The sequence below is a fragment of the Simochromis diagramma genome, unplaced genomic scaffold (assembly GCF_900408965.1).
Source record: "Simochromis diagramma unplaced genomic scaffold, fSimDia1.1 OVJJ01000031.1, whole genome shotgun sequence".
Taxonomy (NCBI): domain Eukaryota; kingdom Metazoa; phylum Chordata; class Actinopteri; order Cichliformes; family Cichlidae; genus Simochromis; species Simochromis diagramma.
This window is the reverse complement of record NW_024386983.1, coordinates 494,614-519,031: the sequence shown is the minus strand read 5'-3', so window position 1 is coordinate 519,031 and position 24,418 is coordinate 494,614. Positions and strand designations below refer to the sequence as shown.

The following is a 24,418-nucleotide window of genomic DNA, read 5'->3' as shown; positions in this document are numbered from 1 at the left end:
TGTGGCAAAAAGGGATTTCCAGTGTTTCCATGTGTGTTGTTCATGTCTTTGTTGGTGTAGACTGCAGTCAGCAGGAGTTATGAACGGCTTGTATGGAAAATCCAGAAATGACCTGAGCTGCTCTTTTACCCACTCGTCTGTGGTAAACTTGTGATTTTTCTCATGATTATGTGAAAGTCTTTTGTTTCCGAGCACACGCGCACACAGGTCGTGTGTAAATGTTCAGCTGAATGTGTTGTTGCATTTGTCACGTCTGTGTGTGGACGCTGCGTGACTCTCAGTGTTTCCTCACCAAAGAAGGAACTGAGTCTTTCTGTGCTTTCGTGTCGTGTTCGGAGCATTTCATGGATCTTTTTGTGTCTCTGCTGTCCTTTTATGCCTCTGTGGTACTTTTACGTCTCACTTTAAATACTTGTTTTGTGTGTGTGTAGTAATGTGTGTCTCATTTGGATAGTTTTATGTCGTTCTGTAGTCATTTTCAGTCACTCTGCATGTTTCACGCTCCTTTGGGACCATTTCTTGTCTCCTTTGCTCATTTTTATGGTTTTGCACCTTCTTTTGTTTCATTTGGGAGCTTTTTCTGCTGTTTATTGTCATTTTTTTGTCCCTTCGTGGTCTTTCTGTAGGACATCTGTCATAAATCGTGCTATCAGTCATACTTTTGCACACCTTCGGCAGAATAACCTCTGAACTCTGCTGTGAAGCAGCTCAGGGGTAACTGGAAGCTCGCTTTCTTTCCAAATGTCACCATCAAAGAATTTCTGGTCCAAACGGGGAAATCTCTGGGATTAGAGGCACATTCCAGACTGAAGCTGCTTCTTAGAAAGAGTTTTGTTCTGCTGTAAACAGCTGGACGCTCTCTCTCTCTCTCTCTCTCTCTCCCATGGTTTTCGGACCTCCCTCTCTCCCTCCCTGCCTCCCTCTCTCTCTCCTCCTCCTCGGTCCAGCAGCAGTTGGGGTCGAGCTGACTGCGCGCCGCCCGGAGCTCATCTCCAAACCAGCGGATCGCACCTCTCACCTCCCGTGGCCTGCGCTGTGACCTGTGAAGTGGACGCGGGGATCGGTCCCGGCCGGACATATGCTGGATTGTGTCTTTGATTTTTTTTCGCTTTTTGGTGTGTAAAACTTGGCCAAGTAGGTCAGTGAGGGTCCGGAGCGCCGCCAGCATTGCCGTTAAACCGTGTTGGGAAACTCGCTTTGACTGTGCTTGAAGGAGGAGGTGGAGGAAGCTGCTGGAGGCTGGCAGATCCAATGCGTCCGGAGCGGCCGTGTAAGCAGCAGGAACACCGGAGAAAGACCGACCGAGGGAGGGAGGGACGAGCGGAGCTCAGCGGGGTCTCACCGGCTGCTGGACCTTCATGCCTCCGAGGTACCTCACGCTGTTTCTTTGCTTTGCAGCAAGCAGAGGTTATTTTACAAAATAAAAGACGCCTGTTCGTAATTTAACACAATAAAAGCGCCAGTCATTCCAGCGCGTGCCCAGGTCCAGTGCCAGACTCTCGTAAAGTCTGTGCGCGTGCCCGAATCACGGTGAAGTACAGCTGTGTTAAACGCACCATATTAACTATGACCCTGTTTATTATGATGATAAGAATACCAGTAATTACTTTAATTAATATCCGTATCATTTCATACTCATTTGTTTAAATGTAATTAGCAATCAATAATCATTAAACAGCTGATTGATGATTAAATACGCTAATCAGGTGATCTTCACACTTTACAACATTTCATCTGGACCAAAAAACCAAAAAAAAATCTAGATCTGATGACGTGAATATGAAATGATCCCACTGCTGCTCCCGGAGGATGAACCTTTAGATGAGGTGACCTCTGACCTCTGCTTTAAAGAGACAAACAAACAAACAGCTGCACCGGTCAGCGCTTCAGTGTTAATGCTTGTAATTTGCGCGGCGGCCTGTAGAGGGCAGCAGGAGGACTCTTGGCTCTCAGTGCGCAGTTTAACCCTTTAAACTGCATCTGTTCACAGGCCGCCTGTCTGAGCTTGTGTTACTCTGCATGTCGAAGGAACAAGTGTTTCAATCTGATCTGCCGTCTCGTCTCATCTCTCAAACGCTCATATGAAAAACAAACTTCATGGTTTGTCTCTGATACGTGAAGCTCGCTGAGGTCTGAGCTGCAGGTTGTCATCAGTCCTGTTCAGGCTGATAAGCATTTTACCTGTTACTGAGTCAACACACAGAGAGCTGTAGTTTATTATGATGTAAAACTTCACATCTGAATCACTCCACTGCAGAAAATAGACCCACAGATTTGAAACACCCCCATGTTTGGCATATTAGTGGGTTCACTATAGTGTTGTTTAGTTATTGGCAAGCTCCTTGCTCTTATTTTGAAAGTACAGGAAAGAGGGCCACACTGTAGAGTCAGCTGATTATAATGCTCCATTACTGTCAGCAGAAGTGGTTAGTGGTCATGTGACCCCTGAAATCAGACTCAATCTCGCTGTTTTTTGTCTGAAGAGTGCGAGACGCACACTTTTATATAAATTAATTTAATGTCAGGTTCTCTGACTCTTCATCACATCGCACACAATCAGTGAAATCTGCTCTCACCATCAGTTACCCAGCCGTGTGTGTGTGTGTGTGTGTGTGTGTAAGCTGAATCCGTGGGGATTACATCTCTGAATATCAGCCAACAAGGCCCTTCGATTACTGCCTTAGAAAAACCCTAATGGAATTATAATTGTGTGTGTTAGTGTGTGTGTTAGTGTGTGTGTTAGTGTGTGTGTTGGCAGGCAGATGACAGCTCCTGAGCATCGATCTTACTAATAGGCCTCTTTGTCAAGAAACAAACACACACGCGCTTTCTGAACCGGCCTCACAGACCTCTCATTGGTTTATTTATATTTGTGTGTGTGTGTGTGTGTGTGTGTGTGTGTGTGTGTGTGTATACCATGTCTATATATCTTTGTGGGGACCAAAAATTGTCATGCTACTATACTTGTGGGGACCAACAGTCACATATGGGGACAAAGTGCCCGTCCCCATGAGTTTGAAGACATGTTTGAGACTCAAAATGTGGTCTTAGTGTCAGGGTCACAGTTAGGTTATGGTTAGGTTATGGTTAGGGTTAGCATTCATTGATGGTTAAGGTTAGCAGCTTGGGAAAGCATTATGTCAAGCAGATGTCCTCACTAAGACATTAAAAGAAGTACGTGTGTGTGTGTGTGTGGTTGACAGGTTGACTTGAGGTCATCTGAGGTGACCGTGGACAAACTGCAAAGTCAATGAGACTCAACTTTTCTTCATGAATACATTTGATTGGTCTGTGTGCTTGTTTTTGTTCTGGCTCCGCCTCCTTCACTGACGATATTTGAATGCTGATGACATCGTGTCGAGGTGTTACGTGGTCTTGGAGGTGAAGACATGTCTGGAGTCACATCATGGGCCTGCAGTGTGTCCTACAGAAGAAGCCTGGATCTGTGATGGAGCCACAAACACCTTAAACTGACTCATTAACGATATTATTAATTATTTCATGACAGTTGTTATCAAAACGTGAGCGATGTAAGCAGCTGCTTCTCCGGTGAGTCTGTCGTCATAGATGTGGATCTTGGTCTGCAGCTGCTGGTCTTTCTTCTTGGTCCAGCAGCACATGAACCAGTTCTCCACCTGCTGCAGGATCCCTGCGGTCCACAGAGGATCTCCTGTCACACCGCAGTCCAAAATGCTGGAGCTGGACGCTGTCTCTCTCTGGAGCAGCAGCTGAAACCGGCTCAGACAGCCAGCTACCGGGGGTTAGCTGGTTACCTACAGTGGTGCTTTCACAGGACGCAGCTGACAGAAGGTACAGCAGAATGCAGCGCTGTGTTATTATCACTCATATATGGTGTTTAATGTTTACATGCTGTCGGCTGTGTGGAGCACATGTTCTCCACATGTCTGCGTGGGTTCTGTCTGCGCTCTCCAGCTTCCTCCCACTGTCCAAACACATGCACGTTTGGCTAACTGGACGCAGGCGTGGACACGATTGGCCCCGCCTCTTCCCCGTGACATTAACTGAAGTGTCTGAGTGGTGAAAACACAGACAGGTCGCTCAGAGAGCAGAGCTATTTCTCTTTTGGAAGAAAGATCTGTGGAATAATAAAGACGACGCAGGACTTTCACAGAGCTGATTCTGAAAACACTGAACCGCCTTCAGCCTCCGTCACTACAAACAAACTGTTTTTGTCTTTTTCTCACTTCTTCACTTCTTTTTCTCGGACTCAGGTGGGGATGAAACGTTACACATTAGTGCATGTTCAAAAAACAATGTTCTCATCACCTGCAGCATGGCGCAGTGGACAGTGTGTTGGACGTCTAAGACTTTACCAAAGAAGCTGTTCAAAGGTTGTGGGTTTGAGTCCCACCAGAGTCGTTATATAAAGATCCATCAAACCTCATAAATGTCATGTGGCACATCTGTCGTTGAGATTAAGGCAGAATTTTGATATGAAACCAAACTCTGAGTGTTTGTTGGTAGCATCAGTTTAAGGCTCTGAAAAACCAAAATCAGGCTGCTTTGCATCAAGCAACATGGTTCATTGTCTCTGGGTCGTTCTTTTATGTCTGCCCATCACATACGTGCAGCTCTGTGGCGCACTGGACTTCTAGAGACTTGCTACTGAAGCAATTCGAAGGTTGTGGGTCCGAATCCCACCAGAGTCAATATTTAAAGATCCATCAACCCCCTCCAGTGTCCCTTTTTCACCTAATCCAGCTAGACGCACGTCTGCGCTCTACATTAAGTCAGAAGTTAGAAACCAGATAGCCGAGGTTCTTTACTCTTTGTGACGCTGCTGTCACTTAACAAAAAGCACACGGTCCTTCTAATTTAACCAAACTTGCTGATGTTTGTAACCTAAAATCTGCAGCCTGCATGTTCACGTTTCCAACATCGGGATCAAGTCGCTCTAAATTACTCATGGTTGATTTTTTAAGGAGGTGTGAATTGTCTCTGCTTTTCCATCGTTTTCAAAGCTGCAGTCTTGAGTATCCTGAGCACTCAGATTCAAGTTGAAGGTTTCCTGCATCAGCCACAGTGAACTGTAACCCATACAACCCTGAGCTGGTTATACAGGTGAAAGAAAGGCAGCAGCAACAGAGGGCGGCACCAAAAAACACAAAGAACCATTGACTTCACAGGCGAGCAGAAATCAAACGCACCCCAACCATCTCAGCTATTTGGAAGCAGTTTTAATATTGAGCCCGTGCAGTGTAATTATGGGATGTGGTTGGATGGTTTCCCTGGTGACCGGTGTTTGTCGTTTATAATAATTAGTCCGACGATTTAGCATCGTCTGAGGTTAGACAGAGGCTCTACTGTGACATACAGCAGTGTGTGTGTGTGTGAGGCTCCGGCGGCAGATGTATACCGCAGTGTTTCCAGCCTCAGAACAACACAGTAAACAACATAAACAAAATACAAAGCACACATACATGTACATGCAAGCACACGGATGAGAAATCGGACGACTCGAGCGTTAGTGTGTCCATTACGCAAAAAGGTATAACGCACAACCTTGTTGTGTTATCGTCACAGACTAATAAGCTGGTGAACATGTGTGTGTCCAGATTTGGCCCAAAGGACGATCTTGCAGTTTTCAATTATTCACTGAAAAGACGAACGCTGCTGATCTCAGCACAGCAGAGCCAGTGTCCATGGAAAACAGATGGGAAGTCAGAATATTTCACACTCAGACAAGTTTGGATCATAAAGACATAGATGCTGTTAGTTACAGTTACAGTAATCCTAATTGTGATGCTCATTTACAAAGCCAGTAGATCCAGTCATGAAACTCTCGCACCGATCAACCAGCCGTGCAGCCAGAACGGTCAGCCTTTCTGAGCCGGCTGCACTGAGACGGCTTCCAGTCTGTTCTTTGCTTCATATCCACTTTAAGCACAAACTCGCATTAAGAGTCTTTAAAGTAATTTTGTATTTGCTGACTTCACTGCTGAATAGAAACAAAGCTCTAATGTGTTCATTGTGTAAACCAGGTGTGCTGGAGGCGCGTGAATCACCAGCAGTGCTGTAAAACACACTGTCTCTGTCATTCTGTTTCATGCCAACACACACACACGCACACACACACGCACACACACACACACGCACACACACACACACACACACACACACACACACACACACAGGCTCACGTCTGATATTAGTCACACAAACATGCACAAACACATGTGGGGGGTTTCCACTCACACACAGAGTCTCTCCTGGATGCTTCAGGCGTCCACTGACAGTCACACTCTGTGTCCCACAGCACAGCACAGCACAGCACAGCACAGCGCAGCCATGTGTTGTGTGTTTTCAGTATTTAAAGCTGGACAGAAATTATTCACGTCATGTTACGTTTATGTGTGCATGCACATGAAACACTGAAACTTCCCTCAGAAGTCTTCCAGCTGACTGGTTTGTGCGTCTGTGAAGTTTCAAATGTACGTTTGTGCGTCTGGCAGGTCCAGCGGAAGTTAACCACACAACTCAGAGGCCATACAAGCAAGGTCTCCACGGCTCTACGCTATCCATACATGTGCCGGGGCTAGGTAGTCACCAGCACCAACCGTACAATGGTACGGTCTCTAAACAGACGCAGGGGGGCAGCCTGCTCGCCTGTAATGTCTGTCTGTGTGCAGAGCTGGGATGCTTGCCAGTGTTTGAGCGCCTTCCCTGGATCATCAGTGAAGCACGTGAAGCTCAGTGACGATGTCCTCACACATGAACTCGGGTTGGAAACCTGTTGTTTTTGATGTGGAGCCTTTCTGGGTTTGGTGCTCGGAGCCAGCTGTAAGTGTTCTTTCTGTCTTTGGGATCAGATCAACAAGCTTTACAGAAGAGCCACAAACATCATATTTGTTTTAGCACCAAAACACATAAGCCAATCTTGAACCATAGACTCAGGTGGGACTCGAACCCACAACCTTGAATGCCTTCTCCTATGAACGTGTAGAAGTCCAACGCCATGCCCGTTGCACCACAGAGCCATACTGGTGTTCCAGATGAGCTCTCAGTGCAGTCCTTCCTCTGGGAATCTGCTGCAAAGCTGTACAGTAATAACGGTACATTTATGTGTGGTGTTCCCTGAAATCTGTTTAAATATTCTCATAGCTAACCACGGGACCAGCAAGCTCTGCTTCCCAGCGCAGAGCAACAGCTGCAGATCTTTATCACCTACAGGGGAAAGCTGGCTGTTTTCATGCATGCTGGGAGAATCCGGTCGGGATAGTTTCAACAGGAAAGGTGTGCTTCAGACACCTCCTCAGTACTGAAGGAGAGAGCGCTGTCCGGAGAGCACTCAGGAGGCACACGTGACCTAAGCAGGCAAATATGTGTGCTATTCTCACAGGCAGTTAGCGCTGGGAGCTGGCAGGTCGGAGGCTGTTTAATGTCCCATCAGACGGCGTCGGGCATGCAGCTCCTCCAGGCCATGTTTAGAAATGCGTGACTGACTTAATTAAGGTGAAAGCAGCACGTCCTGCGTCATCTTTAAGCCAAGCTGCCGTGTGAAAGCTGCTCTCTCAGTTCAAGATGGAAAGTGACGCATCAGGTCGCGACCGTGCTCGTTTTTCTCGATTTGTTTGGACGAATTGATCCGACTGAAACTTCAGAAACCTTTCTCAGCCAACGAGCCAGCGTTTGTTTGGTACACCAACGCAGCTCCAGTGACAGTCAGCGGTCAGACAGATGTTAGTCTGCTGTCCTTTTGCATGGCGCTGTGACATCACCTGTGACCGACGGTTCTGTATTTTACGATTTTGACTGAACTTTGTTTCCAACGTGTTTCAGGACCAACTCTGTTAGGTGGGTTATTTACTGCAGGTTTTCTCAGGTCAGGTCAAATTCCAGAAATGAGCCCTTGAAAAAGATGTTTCCATCCCTTAAACAGGCCGGGACAGACCTGGAACAAACTCAAGTCAAACACTAACGTCCAGATTTAGCAGTGTGCAAACAGACTGAGGTCAGAGGTCACACTTTCTCTCCCTGCTCTGAGTCAGACTTTACGTCCCCCTCTGGAGAAATTTCACTGAAGGAATTTCTGCTCCATTCTTCTTCTCTTACATCAGCCAGCTCACATCTATTGTCCTGACAGGCAGCGCTATCCCGGGCGGTTTCATCCTGTGCCAGCGCGATGGCAGGTCAGGCTGATTTACTGAGGCTGCATTTTACCAGCACGAGAAACGTTCCACACGCTGAACGCAGACAATCCGAAGGTGTTTGGAGCACAAAGCCTCCTTTGTAGGTTTCTACTGTTTGGTAAAAAAAAAAAAACCCTGCTAAATACCCACTCCAGTGGGACTCAAACCCACAACCTGTGTGCCCTAGAGCTGCACGGAGTCGGCACCACCTCTCTGGTTCATGTGTGGAGAGAAGCTGAAGACCAAAACCTGGACCTCACTGAGCCCTGACCATAAACTGCAGACGTGTGGTGCAGGTGAGCCGGGACGGCTTTACACATCGCTGCTGCACAAACCGAAAACTGACTCCAAGCTGGTATCAACTGTGAGACCTCATTTATCTTCTCTTCTGCACCTTTGCAGGGACAGGTTAGAACAGGGGTGTCAAACATAAGGCCTGGGGGCCAGAGTCAGTCCACTGCGTGGAAAATGTGAAGGAGGGCACCTATGGGCAATTTAGAGTTTCCAGCTAAGCTAGAGAAGATGCAAACTCCACACAGACCCCGGCCTGATGGTGGAGTCAAACTCACGACCTTCTTGCTGCGAGGCTACAGTGCTAACCGTATTAGCAGAACAACATCGTGCCATTCACACCTGTGAATCCTCTGATGGCGGCCCAGGCGTGCACTAATTTGGATGACATACGCAGCGCTCGCATGTTGCAGGTCTTCATTCTGCTGCATCAGCAAATCTTCTTTGTTTGTTTGCAGTAAACGTTAAAATCGTGTGCTTTGATGAAAGGTTGGATGCTTTTCCCCTCGGCCTCTTTTTGATTTTCTCTTTGAACATTTTAAATAAACTATCAACAAACATCAGCACGTACGAGTCACAGAGCTGTGTGGGAGACGGCACTGACGGTGCGACGTCGAGTGAAGCTGCCTGTCCGTGTCCTTAAACGCACCACGGCAAACATCTGTACTGCCTGCGCCAAACAACCGTCAGTCACGCCTCTGTGTGTCAGTGTGTGTTTCTGTGGAGCTGGTTGATGCTATGAGCACAAAGGAAACAGCAGGACAACAGTGTTATTGTGTGCTCGATGTGAGTCGCAGCGAGGCCACACACGGAGTGTCGTCCTGCACTGTGCGATGATGTGACTGTTTGTGAATCTGGGCAGGAGTAACCTTGGCTGGTGACCACAGAGGGAAGCGGTGTCAGACTGCGGCGTGTCGTGTTTAGAGGATGAGGAGGCCTCCCCACATGCACACGCAGCAGAGGCCGTGAATAAAACAGACACAGCGTGTGGACTACTGTTTGAAGCCTTGGGTTTGTCACCATCTCGGTTTATTTAGAGACAGAAGCGGCCATGTTTGCAAAGCCAAACTATCGTCTCTTCGTACGCTTGAAGAAACTTTTAGGCCAAAGGCAAAGCAGCTCGAGCTTTATGAGCGAAACCACAGAGACGGGGTCAAACGGAGAAGAAACCCCAGGCAGCAGCTGAGAGCGTTCACTCAGTGCTGCGCCTCTGATTGGCTGACAGGATGTTGTGCAATCTGGGAGAAGCCTGGCTGCTGACTTGGTCTCCAGAAGGAAGTTGCAGCCAGTGGATAACAAGACTGTCAGAAGCTAATAAAACCTTAGACAACGTTGTCTCCTTGTGCTTGTTCGTGCACTCTGTGCCAGACGTCTTCCCGTACCTGTGATGTCACCGTTAACCATCACTGTTAAAAACACTCAAACGCTCTGTGATGACTGCTGCAGTGTGATGTCAGACCCACCGCGCTGTCGGCCGATTTAGCGTCTGGAGGCAAATCTCCTTCAGGTGTGGGCAGCAGATACCCGGGTTCAGCTGCTCACAGCTAAAAACCACATGAATCCACGTCGACTGGAGCCGGTAGTCATGTGAGGCTTCCACGTGGCCTGCACACCTGCATGCAGACTACCTGCTCAGACCTGATTGGTCAGTAACGCTCAGACTGCAAACAGAAACTGTTTCATTTCTATAGATTTGACACATTTATGCAAAAATGAGTGCATAAATTTCACTGTAATATGATCCATCAGTCATAGGGTAGCCCCTCCCACCCCTGCTTCATCACGCTTTCTGACCGTCATCATGTGACTAGTTACTGAGACCACAAAGCCATCGGGGAAGTGATTCCTGAGCTCAGAGATCAGGTGAGCAGCAGGCACATGCAAACAGAAGAGTCGCCCCCTGCTGGGCACCACAAAGAATGCAGCTTCAGCGGTCAGCCGATCGATAAATGTGTTCGTTCCTCCAGAGTTTCCTTTTGTGCGATCCAGCGCATTAACTGCATCGTTGCCTCCGCACGGAGCCATCTGAGCCCCACCCATCTCCTCCCCCCACCTCTGCGTGATGCTAATGTTAAACGAGGACAGTCTGAACGTTTTATCAAACACCCTCCAAGTTTCAAGTGTTTTCCACACATTATCATCCGCATTAGACTCACCGTAGTGAATAAGTGACCAATGAAATGTTTATCTATGATACTTATTGATCAGGCAGCTGTGACTTGCACCCGCCTGCCTCACAGATCTGTGATCAATCAAACCAATAGATCAAAAACACGCCTGATTGGTTCCTGCTGAGCTTGAACGAAAACAGTTCAACCCCCAAATCACTGCTGCCAGTCTCAGTCTCATCACCACGACAACAACGCTCCACTGTGGCGAAGGACAACACACACACACACACACACACACACACACACACACACACGGCGCCTGTGTGTCTCTGCTTCTCACAGCACTACTGGAAGTTTATATGCACTGTCAGTGTGATTGTTTAGCTTGGACCACAGTGTGTGTGTGTGTGTGTGTGTGTGTGTGTGTGTGTGTGTGTGTGTGTGTGTGTGTGTGTGTGTGTCATGGTTGTGTGTGAAGTGTACCCGCTGCTCTGACAGTGGTAATGAATGGTCACGACTCCGTGTGCGTGTTCTGCCTGCATGGCTTTTCTTCCACCACCTCCTTAAACACACTAGGTGTGTGTGTGTGCGTGTGTGTGCGTGTGTGTGTGTGTGTGTGTGTGTGTGTGTGTGTGTGTGTGTGTGTGTGTGTGTGTGCGCGTGTGTGCGTGTGTGTGCGTGCATGTGGGTCAGAAGCAGGGCAGCAGCCGTTGGTTGTGTGTCTCTGAGGTTGGTTTTCGTCCATCTTTGTAGTTTTGCACCGTTGGTTCTTTTTGGATCTCGTGGAAGCGTCCTTCTGTTTCCTTCCTTCTGTTTCTTCATAACCAGTTTGGGGTCCACAGAGGGGGCGGAGCCTCCACTCACCCCTACTCACCAGTTTTCCTGAGTTTGCTGCTTTTGCATCTCCTGGATGAGTTTCTTTGGTCTGAATCTTTCTCGTTGTGCTTCTCCTTATCTCCGCCTCACAGCAGGCCTGCACATTCTCACAGTTATTTTGGATCACATTGTAGTCGTCCAGCTCCGCCCCTCACCTGGGACTCACTGTAACAGTTCTATTCTTTAGTAACAAGAAACATGTAGTACAGGAAACTGTGACTCTGGTGGGATTCAAACCTGCAGCCTTTGAATCACTTCCTCCACACATTGGCTTAACTCATCCCGTTGGGAGTGAGTCGTTCCCGTTCTGATGGATGGAAATTTTTCTGTGGCGTCCCGGCAGCAGTGAACGCATCACACATCAGCGTGGCGAGCGGTGGCAGCAGTGAGTCCGAAACGTAGCGTGTGTTTGAGGAAAGCTTCAGACTGAGAGGTTTATCACTTCCGTCAGTGTGAATAGCGACACTGAGCAGGAGGCGTGTCTCTCTCAGTGATGTCATATAAACACAAAGTCCACAGAAAAATGTAGACGCTCAGTAATATGGAGCGTTCTCCTTCTGAGGCCTGCAGACTCCTTACAGAGCAGTGTGCTGTTTATAACAGATGCACCAGTTCAACCCGCAACCTTTGAATAACTTCCTGTTGATGCATACATGCAACATATATGGGAGTCGAACCCACAACCTCTGCCTGCCTTCCTGCCTCGTGCTCCACAGAGCCACACGGGCGCTCTGGCAGCGAGTCAGCCTGTTTCAGGTAACGTCTGTCTCCTGCTGTGAGTCCACACCTGTGGACGTGTAACATGATCTGATGAAGCCGCTGTCACAGCATGAAGAACGAAACGACGAGACTGTGAATGTGCAGACGACACGATTTTATATGTCACTGGTTTCATCTGGAGATCCTGAGAAACGTCTTTTCACATATTATCTGGTTGTAAAGTCCACAGTGCGCTCCACAGGGACACACACAGCTGTGGGCATCTTTCACAGACAGAAAGCACCAACCCTGGAGTGTCTGTGCCCCACGCCCACGCTAAGCTGTGGGTACTTTTCTCACAGCAGGAAGCACTTGGAGTCACAGGTGTTGGCTCTGCACTCAGGGATCTGTAAAGAGCAGCCGGCGGGACTCGAACCCACAAACACGTCGGCTGGATCACAGATTAGTGACGATTTCACTCTCGTATCCAACCATGGAGGACACTCGGGCCCACTGGCACGCGGCTGGGTTTAATTCATCACTGCTGTGTGTTTTGATTCAGCTTCTACGACAAACTCCAAGCAGCAGGAACAGGATTCAGAGCTGAAGAACTGGCAAGAAGCCACATGCGCTGACCTTTGACCCCGCTGTCTGTAACGCTGCAATGCGCTGTGGGAGCTGAAGCCGTTTCCAGCGCTCAGTGGGAGTGAGACGGCCGGGTCAGAGGAACCGGATCCTGTTTGACGCCTGTTTAATTTAATGGAGCTGATGTTTGTGGACACACACACACGTGCTGTAAGTGTGAGTGTGTGTGTGGTGATGACGTGTGTCTGAAAGCGGATGCACCTGGAAATACCTGGGTAGGTGTTGATGAGGCTGGCGTGCACACACACACACACAGCAGTGTGTGCTGAGTGCTGCAGGCACTGACAGACGTGTGCGTGTTTGTCGTGCTGTGCGAGCTCCACCTTTGTCTGTCTGTTGTTAGAATTGCATTAAAAGGCTCCACCAGCACAAACACGGCCCACAGCTCCAGCTCAGGTGAAGCACCATCCACCTGTCAATCAAAGAGGCCACGCCCCTAACCAAAGCAGTTTGTGTAGCAGACTGTAAACGTCCATGGGGACTGACTCCCTGATGGAGCCCCCGGTGGACGTTAGAGGAACTGCAGGGTTAGGTTTTATTTATTTTCAGTCCCAGAAACTGCTGATGGCACAAAATCGTTCCTGTGAGCACAGACAGGTGAGAATGACGATGTGAGCGGTGTGCTCTGTTCATGATGGCTTTTTGATTCCACAAGAATAAATATACCCGGGAAATGAACGTCAGCCAATGTAATGTCCTCTAAAGTGATGGAAACGTACGTGTGTGTGAGAACCACAGTGCTGGAGCTGCTCCATCACACCGTGTCCTGCGTCTTCTCTCAGGTTCACTGAGTGAGCAGCATTGTTGTTTCAGACTCTCCAATCTTGGTGTTCAGGTCCTGCACACTGGGACACGCCCCACGTCTTTCACTTTCCTTCCTGCACACCTCTCAGTTTCACCCAAAGACAATACAGCGAGTTATTACACAAAAGGGGTAAAGGGCTTATTCAAGACAGTTCATAAACTCTGGAGGGACTCAAACCAGCAACCTTTGAACACTTGTGTTAAAGCAGAAGCCCAGCGTGCTGTCCGCTGCAGCACAGAGCCACGTGCAGCTCTGGGCTGTGTAAGATTTGCAGTCAGGTTTGTGTCTTTGATGTGGACGAGTTCTGGCTTCTTGTCAGCTCCAGTTACAAACCTGCACATTAATGCTCAACAACGTCCTGAGTAAAAACATCAAATGTGAAAAATGTGAAATAGTCGTATTTGTTGAAGTTGGTCTCGTGAATATTTGTTGCTACAGTCAGCACAGCTTACACATGAACGTGTTTCAGTAGGAGGAAGGTTTCAAGTTACTCGAGAGGCTTCAGAGGGGCGCGTCGCCCGGGGTGAGATCAGGGCTCCAAATGATCTTCGTTCGCTCTAAAAATCCTCACCTGCTTTACAAACGATGAAACGTCGTGTTGAGCTGCACAGACGCAGTGACTGCACAGACACCTCACTGAGCTCTGCGCGTCATATTTCAGTCATTTTAATGAACCATTTCCTTGTGTTTGTCTGTTATTGTGATGATGAATCCTGATCAGAGTGAGCTGCAAACCCCTGAGTTCTGAATTTGAAGCAAACGGTTTAAACTCAGATCAGCTGTAGGTTGGAAGGCGGGCTCACGTCCTCGCTGTTGGTGGCTGAGCGACTGTTTCCACTCGAGGAGAAACTTTCTTCTGCTTTCGTCCGACGAACGATGAAAGTTCCTCTTTAGATTTTAGGACATGAAGCAGAACCTGCAGGTGTTTCTGACACAGTGAAAGAGTTTCGACCAGCAACCTGCAGCAGACCTGCAGCAGGCCTGCTCGCCATCTGGCTTCCATTACAGACACCCCGACCCCCGTCTCCCCCCTCTCCCCCATGTCCCCCCTCCCCTCTGACCCACATCTCCCAGTTTTCCTGCAGACAGCTGCAGAAACACTTGTTTACGTACAACGCTTTAATTGGGTCAATCTGTGTTACTGTATCAATGACTGTGTAGGAGGCCGTTATCCTCCAGTGGACACACACACACACACACACACACACACACACACACACACACACACACACACACACACACACACACACACAGGCTTTGGAGAAGAGACCTCATTCTTGTCGTTCAGCCAAACATTACATATGTCCTCACTGTTTTCACACAAAGGGAGAGTGAAACTTTTATTTGGACCCCTCCTCCTCCTCCTCCTCCTCCTCGTCTTCTTCTTCTCCTCTCTTGTGTGAGCAGCTTGTATGAAGCTCGTATCTCTTCGTGCCGCTGCTGTCATGACATGAAGACACGTCGCACTGGGATGTGGTTTGTGTTGATCGAGGAGGCTAACTGGGATTTTTGGTGTGTTTCTCCAGGTTTCTGCTTCCTGTGACACTATCACACCATGCCTGAGGGGTCACGGCGTGGCAGCCAGAGATCGCCCAGTAACACAGGTAAGGCCTATCCAGCTCTGATAAAGCTACTTTACGACACCTTCATCAGCACTCAGATGAGCCGGTGAAAAATGTAGAGAGAGGTTTTTCTCCAGGAGCCGGTGGAAACCAAAAACAGAGCTAAAAGAGGGAAAATAACACTGTCTCCAGACACGTGAAATATCTCATTTTGGTGAAAGAGCAGATAGCAGATACTGTTGTGTGGTATTTGTGGTGCGTCCCAACAGTTGGCTCTTTTAGATGTGGCTGAGGTGAGTCATCCAAACTGATGCTGAGGCCAAATATGTCCCAATAACACTCTTTGGCCAGTACTGCATCAGGTGTAATTCCAACAATAAAGACTGACTCTGACGGAACTCAAACCCACAAACTTTGAATTGCTTTTTCTTCACGAGACGTCCAATGCACTGTCCGTTGCGCCACAGAGCCTGGCGTGCAGCTGGTACAGTGAGAGTAAGTGAGCATGCTCAGAAAGCCTCAGAGACACACCATCATAAAGAACAGCTGAGCTGAAAAGTTTGATTTTGGAAACTTCGTGCAGTGATTATTTGCAGAGTGGGCGTGACGTTCCCCTTCTCGTGAGAGGAGCTCTGGACTGTGGGACAACAGCTGTGTTGGTGCTGTAAAGGTTGGGAGGCCTTCAGGAGAGTTTCAGTGATTGTTGGTTCAAGTCCTATCATAGTCGATGCTCAAAGGTAACTTTCACTTCAGCATGTGTCTCTTTGTTTGAGCGACTAACGAAAGTTTTTAGTGTCAATATTTGTTTAGTCAATATTTTTGTATATTTGTTTGTAACGCGTGTTCGCCTTGTGACAGATTGGAGACCCGTCCAGGGTGTACCTTGCACGATGATAGCCGGGGTAGCACCCCCACACCTGTGACCCATTATTTGGGCATGTAGCTTTAGTGGTTTGGCTGGTGCCAGAAGCAGTGGCTAATGCTAGCTAGCTAGCTTGGTTAGCAATGCGTTGAGACAGAGACCTGCTAATCAGAGCTCAGTAACATCCAAATAAAACCCTTGAACTTCACTAAAACTGGAGCTCCGCCTTCCTGCATGGGCTGTTACAGTAACCTGATAGCAGCCATGTTATTGGTCAGGGGCGTCAGTCAGAGAGGCCACGCCCCTAATAATGCAAACTTTATGCTATAATACAGTTTAAACAGGCGAGTTATAAAGAAGAAACTATCCACAGAGAACAAACAGTTTGTGTATCAGGCTGTAAACATGTTCATTTCTGCTGTACAGTGTTAGTCTATGGGACTGACTCTCTGCTGCCTCTGCTGGACGTCAGAGGAACTGCAGTTTCTAGGACTTCTATGTTGGCTTCATACTTTTAACCCTGGAGGTTGATGCTTGCTTAATACTAGAACATTCTTTTAACCTGATAAACACGACCACAGTCACATTAGACAGTGGGTAACACACCGCCCTTGTGTGGGGTTGATTCTCACCTGAGTCAGCCTTCATCGCTGCTTTTTAAACAGTCTGAGTACTGAGCAGATGTGAGTCTGTGTTAAACTAATTTCACATTTTAAATATTCGGTTGTTTGATGTGTTTGATTTTCCTGTGACGCTGCTGAGCGTCACTTTCACTGCCTCGTTTCACTGTTTGGAGCCTCAGCTCAGATTTCTCCCTCAGCTGTGACTTCCTGTAACCAAACCAGAGAGGCCCAGCAGAACGGACTACACACACACACACACACACACACACACACACACACACACACACACACACACACACACACACAGAGTAATGAAGTGTAATTACACACAGCCACCATGCTGTTTAGTTGCTCTGCTGGTATATTGGCTTCCATAGTTAGCGCTCGCGCACAAACACACACACACAGAAACATACCAGAGCACGGCTTCATTTAAAAAACACTGCAATTACCAAACACACACACACACACACACACACACACACACACCAATACACTGTGTGAAGGAAGTTGTATGGTTTGTGGTGATAAACTGTAACTCTGAACAATGTTTCTGCGCTCACACACACACACACACACACACACACTTCATAATGGGTCACACAGATCTGTTGATTGTAACCACAGAAAGGCGTGAGGCAGAAAATAGCGAGAACGCCCAAGATAAGGCTGCAGAACAAGGAGCCGGCGAGGAGGAGAAAGGGAGGCGTGCACCAGGAAGGAGGAAAGGAAGAAATGAGGGAGCGAGGGGAGAGAGAGGGGATTTTTTTTTAAAATCTGAAGTTGTGTTCTTGGCTGCGATTGGCTGCTTTTTGAAGCCTCCCTGCTGATAAAAACGTTGTGAAATAAATAAGTAAGAGGGAAGAATCCAGGCTGGAAACAAAGGCAGACATGCAGATGTTAGAGCAGAGGCAAACATCTGTCAGAGCTTCATAAAGCACTGTGTGAAAGCTTCTCTTTAATAAATGATCGATGTTTCGCTGTGGCGTGCTCCGCTTAAAAGTCACTTTCATACCTGAAAACACAAAATGTTTTTCAGCTGAGGGTGAAGCTCCTGAAAAAGGTGGAGCGCCGCTCCGCGCGGCACAGACACGGTCTGCAGCGTGCACTCCCACCCCCACCTGTGGGTGGAGACTGATCGCACACCTGGAACATGAATAAAGCACCTGCAGAAATAACGTGGTGTGGACAGAAAACCCCTTCACTGCACTCCTGCTTCTGTGTGTCACACGTCTGTAACACGCTTTGTGATGTCATCCACGTTGGGAAGCTCCAGCCCTCACAGCAACGAGCTCAGGACGAGTTTTTGTTGCTCATCAGATTTAATCAGAGGGACGTGAGATGATTTTTAGTCCACGGCGAGTTTAAACCAGCACGCAGTTTGAGGGCTGCAGACGTGAATGTAAACTCGAGGAAACTGAAACGTGTGTGTGTGTTTCCAGCATTTGGCTTGGTGCCGTCAGGGGGGTCAAAGGTCATGATCTGAGAAGCCTCACTTCCTGTCTTTGTCTCTGTCAACATGTCTCTTTAGCACTTTCACACGCACAGTTCAGGCTCGTTGTCTCCACTCTCTCGTGTCGGGGCGAGACCTTCTGCGTCCTCGGCGTCCTCCTCGGCGACGCTGCTCGATGATGCGTCAGATGTACATGACAAAGAACACGGCGAGTCCTCTGAATGTATTTTAACTCCTCGTCATGCTGCACATAGGATTTCACTTCCTTCTCTTGATGCTCCACGTTTTCAGCGTGTCAGGCGAGTGGAGCCGAGCACGGGACCGCCTCAGTCCGCCTTACTGAGTCTGGTTCCTCGGGCTGTCTCTGCGTGGTGGACGCTGTGCTTCATGTGTGGCTGCGGCGATGCGTTCGGTGCTGACGGTTTCCAGACGTGCTCCTGAGCACACGCAGAGATCTCAGCACAGGATCGGCTGTTGTTAAGGCTGAGCTGCCAGAGCGCCGGGAGAACGCGGCGCTCCGATGTAATGGTCGTACGATTGCACAATAACTGCGCCGAAGCTTTAATCACTTTAAATGCTTCGATTTTTATCGCGGTGGAGTCTGATTGCTCCAAATCGATTCTGCGGCGGGACGCTCGGCACGAATATCAAAGTAGAGAGCGTTTGCATCCAGTGTGTCAAAGTAGGACTTTGTGTTTGTTAAGGCGGCTCTGGAGCCGTAAACTGAGATCCTCTTCAACGATCTTAGGCTCTCGTTGGGTGTTTCCCCGCTGAGGGTCCAGCTCCAGTGTTTTCTTTGAGCTCAAAGTTAAATTCCAACTATTCAAACATCTGGCTTTACGTTACATTCCTCGTATTTAACCCTTCAGAGTTTTGGTCACAGCCGTCTTCGTGTTTCTTCTTATCCTCAGAGTTAATAGCTGTGGGGGGTTAAATAAGTGGGCGGGGCTGCTCGGGAGAAGGCGGGCCCAGCTTCAGTTTCCAACATCATGAGTGACAGTTGTTGAGGACTGACAGGAAGCTGAGTGTGGCCTCTCAGGTCAGACTTCCTGCCAGAAACTTTGCAGATAAAAAGTCACGTGAGACGAGGCGACATCGGGGGGGAGGGGTCAAAGAAAGGTTTGATGGACATTTGACGACATCTCAGCGCAGAGCACGTAAAGAGGAAACGAGCGCCTGAGAAGACCACATCAAAAACAGCAAACAGGAAGTTGAGTACTATCATTATTATTATTATTATTGTCAGTGGGATTATTTGTTTTGTTATCGGATCCAAAAATAACTCAAAATGTTCTTTCAAAATAAATAAATACATTTCAAACCCCCTGAAGGGCATAGAGGAAGTCCTTTGTCATAATGATAATTATGTTATATCCTGGAGCGCCTGAACGTCTCAGTGAATATATTTATTGTTTTACTGTTTGTCAGAAAAAACATCCACAGGAAGTTTGGTTGCCTAGGAAACCGTACAGCCCGTCCACATGTCAGTCAGCGGTGTCCTGCATTCTCATTGGTCATTGCTGCAATCACAGGAGTTTTACTGAGGACCCGCCCACCAGAAACGCTTCCTGTTCAACATGTGGGCACGACTGCAGACGCTTCAGCCTCTCGTTGCTCTGATTCCTGAGTGTTTAGGTTTGATTCCAGGACGTGTTCGATCCTCTGACGGTGTAACTCGCTCCGTCACTATTTAAGCTCCGCTGTTTCTCCCTGCTCGAACATTATTGGCTGAAATAAAGCGCGCCGTGTCCCTCACGCAGGCTGTTTGACCTGATATTTGAAGGTGGCTTCACGGTGAGATTCCGACTCCCGCCCAGTGGTTGAGGACACCTGGGAGGACGGCTCGGCGGGAACGCTCCCGCCTCCGGCGCCGCCGGCTCCACATGCTGCGGTCGAAGCAGAAACCTGTGGCGTCACAGTCGAACTCTTAATGACAGCGAGGAGCTGCTCTCTTATTACTGTAATCACACCCTGGAATCCACGCCGCCTCACAGATTTACAGCGTGTGTTTAAAGGGAAATTCCACCTTAAAAATGGTGAAACGCTCTCTGCCTTCAGGCTCAGCTGTGTTTGAGTGCAATGACTGACGCGTCCACGCACTTTGTCTCCTGTAACCAGCTTTCTTTGCCATTTTTCCTGCGTCCACAGTAAAATTCTGATTTTTGTCTTATTCGCCATGAAGGTTGTTTCTACCGTTTTATGGAACCGTTAGACACAGAATCACTGTCAGCTCAGGAAATGTGGCTGTTTTTAATGCTCAGTGTCAGTTAGCTTCACAGCACGTCTGAAGAAACGCGACATGTTCAAGGACCAAAGGAAATTAACAATATGCATTAAATTCAATTTCAATTCAATTACATTCAATGTGGTGTAGCTCCGTAACAGCTAGCTGCACGTGTTCAATGATTGACGCTCTCAAGTCCAGTCAAGTATTTTTTTTGTCCAGCAGGGGGCGCCTCTGGTGTTTGCAGTGAGCTCATTCCTGAATCCAGCGCTAAGTTTATAAATGCACATTAACTTACGTCCCAGAGGGAGAAAGCAGGACGGTCAGTGACGTCACATCGGCCAACGCCTTCACACCAAATATTTAGTAACCCGAACCCTGACAGTGCATCTTTAAAAAGAAAGTGTGGATGTGGTTTGCTGGTTGGGTGTTTAATATAATTTAACAGCTAGCTCTGAATGAATGAGCCGACGGGGTTTTACTGTGAGACAGCTCGCGCTTTATTTGTGTTAGCGAGCTAGCTTTAGCTAACATTAGCCCGAAGAAAAGCAGCTCCGGGTCGGATCTTTAAACCAAGTAATCTCTCCGTGAACTGAATGTCGACATTTTACTCTGACAGTCAGCTTCCTGTTTGGTCGGATGGGCCTCATTAGACAAAAGTAGGTTTTTGGGTAACGGCAGCTATGCTGGTAAAGTTTTAATGAAAATATGTTTCCAGGTCACATGACTCACAGCACCAGCTGGCTGTGACGACAAACTGACCACAACTACACACACTTCCTGTGTCAGTTTATAAGGACACAACATTACATCAGGTAGTTACACACATCTATTTACACTTTTACAGGTATGTGTGTGTGTGTGTGTGTGTGTGTGTGTGTGTGTGTGTGTGTGTGTGTGTGTTTGAGATAATCTGAAAGCGCTGCACCTGACTTCAAATGCAGGATGTGGTTTGTCAAATGCTCGTGTCATTTTCTCTCTCTCTTACACACACACACACACACACACACACACACACACACACACACACACACACACAGCCAATAACAGGAAATCAGGAAATCAGATGTGTTGAGAAGCAGTTTTGTTCAGTCGGTGTTTAACGGTGAGCTGTGTCATTAAATCAGTGATCTGAACAGAGAAACATGTGGACTGCCTGACGCACACACACAGACACACACTGCAAACTCAAAGTAAGTCGCTCTACGTCTCTGATGGCTTTTGTTCTGCTGTTTGACTGAGCTGTGTGTTTCTCTGATGTTTAATGACGGGCTGTGAGGAGCACGAAGGTGATCCTGTGCGATGTTCTTCATTGTAGCTCAGGATGAGCTGGAAATGCAGTTTATCATCTCAGTACTTTTACCTCTAAATACTAAAAGTATTTGAGAATATCTGCAGGAAAATATGAAGTAAAAGCTGTGAGTGCAGGGAATTGGTCCGATGGTTATCTTTCTCACACATCAGCATAAAACAGTGCACGTGCAGCCTCTTCGAGCCTGATCCAGTCACAGGTGTGTGCAGCTGGCCTTTACCTTTACTTGTTCTAAAGAGCTCAGTGAGTTTGGGAGCGGTGCTGTAACAGGATGCTGCGACACTGCGTCCCGCCTCGATGTTCCACCATCAACTCGCAGCGGTGTGTTGCAAAGTGGAAGTGTTCAAAAACCACAGCGAGTCAACCAGACCTTCGACCAGCTTCGATCTGTCCTACAGATTAAATCTGCTGCTTATTCAGGTTCCAGCTGCACCTCCTTATATGCTCGTACCGAGGTTTGGAGGCGCGTCAGTAATGGCAGATAAAAGTCCCATTTTTGAGACCACCAAAGTCCCAGGTAGGAGGATGAAGGTGTGACGGGACAGCAGTCACATGTTGTCGGACACTTGGGCAAACGAGCATTCTCCATCCAGTTGGCGAGAGGTTGCTGACAGCTGCTATTAGGCCTGTGATCGTTCACTGAACGCTTGTTAAAGTCTTTGCTGCTGCTGCTGCTTGGCGACTTGTTGCTCGCAGTTTGCAGACTAGTCAGCGTCTTCCATGCAAACCATGAGCAACCTGCTAGCAACCGAGGCAATCACGTCAGCGCTGTGCACGCTCTGTGACCTGTTTCACGACTGTCCTCAGCCTGCTGGCAGACCGTATGAGCTTTAGGAAGAGTCAGGTGTAGGATAACAACTCCCACCCAGTTTTCTGTTGGTGGGTGGGACAAAGCTGAGCCTGATGGAGTTTAATGTGAGTCTGACACTCATCCTCAGCGAGCTTTGCTTCCTTCCTCATAACAATACGTTTCGACAGATAATAACGTGAGTGTAATTCTTGGAGCATCAGCCACATGCACGTGAGGTCAGCTGCTTACGACGCTGCTGCCAGAGGCGTTCCTGTAAGAACCTGCAGTTACGAAACTCTGTAATATCAGCTGGAAAGTGGAAAAATGTTCTCATCTAACGGCGTACGGAAAGTCCTCCCGCCGGGACGTCTGGAATTTAAACGCTAATGGACTTTAATTACTTCTCCATCTCAGCGTCTCGCTGCCGGGCTCGGTTCAGGTGTGGTTCAGGTTTGCAGTCTGAAGCGAAGGATCAGAGGTTTTTAAAAGCGGCGCCCGCCGTCGCAGAGATGTTGCCATGTTTGGTGGCATTTCAGAGAAATGCAGAGAAGAAAACGAACAGACTCAGTAATTAACTCTGAAACCACAAACTGGCAGGGAGCGTTTGCTAAACGTTTCAGGGAAACAAAAGAAATGAAAAACTTTGTGAACTTTGAGTTTGCAGCACATCGTGTGTTTCTGACGGCTTTTCTCACACTTCACACGTGTGTTTGTGGCACATCTCCTTCAGTGGTTTTGCCTTAAAGTAACATCTTAACTGTCTCTGGTGCTGTTTGATGACTTTGGAGGGGGGGCAGCCCCTCGTTAGACCTCTCAGTGATGTAGGGACCAGAGACTGAGGAGCATCAGGGAAGTCCAGCATTGAGCTGGAGAACATACTCAGTCCAGGCCGGGGCCGTCTCAGACTCTGTTTGGTCCGACGATGTGACCTTTTAACCCAGAGAACAGTTTAACCCTGAGCCTCCTCCCTCCTCTGCGCTGTGCTATCAGTTTATCCACAGCATGTAGCCAGCCGGCCACCAGCTCGCACATCATTACACGCCAATCAGTCCAGCTTCAGTAAGCCTCCACACATCGCTGCTGTTTAGCTTCACGTCTTTGTTGTGCAGAGTTGACTTTTTTAGAAATCCTTCAGTGAGATGGAGCGATGCCACGATCATCCTTATCTTATGATGGTATGTCACCTGCGGCGCTCTCAGTGGAGCCTCGGTGTTCCTGTGACTTTAGGAACCGAGGAGGCCCCAGGTGTTTATCAGCAGTCTGGGTTTGGCGCTCTGTGACAGGGCTGAACTTTAACAGGAAATAAAGCTTGAAGACTGCTGCTGGTGGAGTCACGGTAAAGATGGCTGCTCCTTTAACACGTGAGAAAGTCTTTCATGAAAAGGAAGAATGTACAAAAAGAGGAAGAGTGTGTCGGTAGAGACGATCCGCTCTGCTGCGCACACACTTCCTGTTTACTCTGAAAGTCACACGGCAGGTTTACACTGATCAGGAAGTCACCGTGGCAACCGCTGGAAGTGTTTCTGAGGGATCACCTGTTGGACGGGCAGGTAAGGCGCTGCTTTGGGTTTTGAAGGAGGGAGGAGTTTATGATGGACACTGGTGTGGCCGCAGGTGTTGGGACATGGAAGAACCGAGCAGGCGTTCAGATGGTTTTTATCTTCCACTGTGGAGAACAACACACCCACTGATGTTAGTGTGACGGCAGCTCATCAGCATCGGTCCTTCCTCTAAACCAGAACGAGGAAACGAGCCTCGTGTTCATCGAGGATTCAGCCTGATTGATTGATTTCTGATGATAAATCACTCAACTGTGAACTAGCAGCGGAGACGACTGGACGGCTGTGGCTGAAGCCACCGCCCAGCTGTGGCTCAACTGTGGCCCAGCTGTGGCCCAGCTGTGGCCCGGCTGTGCAGGGTAAACCACAGGTCCACCTTACATGGGCCAAAGGTCTAGAGGCTACATCTTGACACCACCTCGTGATTCTTTACCAGCTGACCCACAAAAAACACAA

At 48.2% G+C, this 24,418-nt stretch overlaps 1 protein-coding gene across 6 annotated transcripts in view; it reads left to right on the top strand.

The window, feature by feature from the left end:
* Positions 1-216: 216 nt before the first annotated feature.
* The window catches only part of plekhg2 (pleckstrin homology domain containing, family G (with RhoGef domain) member 2), a 76,344-nt gene continuing 52,142 nt past the window's right edge, over positions 217-24,418 (top strand). For 4 of the 6 annotated variants that reach the window (XM_040039605.1, XM_040039604.1, XM_040039603.1 and 1 more), the window contains exons 1-2: positions 217-1,369; positions 15,104-15,181. In XM_040039605.1, coding sequence (XP_039895539.1) covers positions 15,133-15,181 — 49 coding nt within the window. In that variant the 5' untranslated portion in view covers positions 217-1,369; positions 15,104-15,132. The other 2 variants (XM_040039606.1, XM_040039607.1) reach the window with 2 other exon arrangements.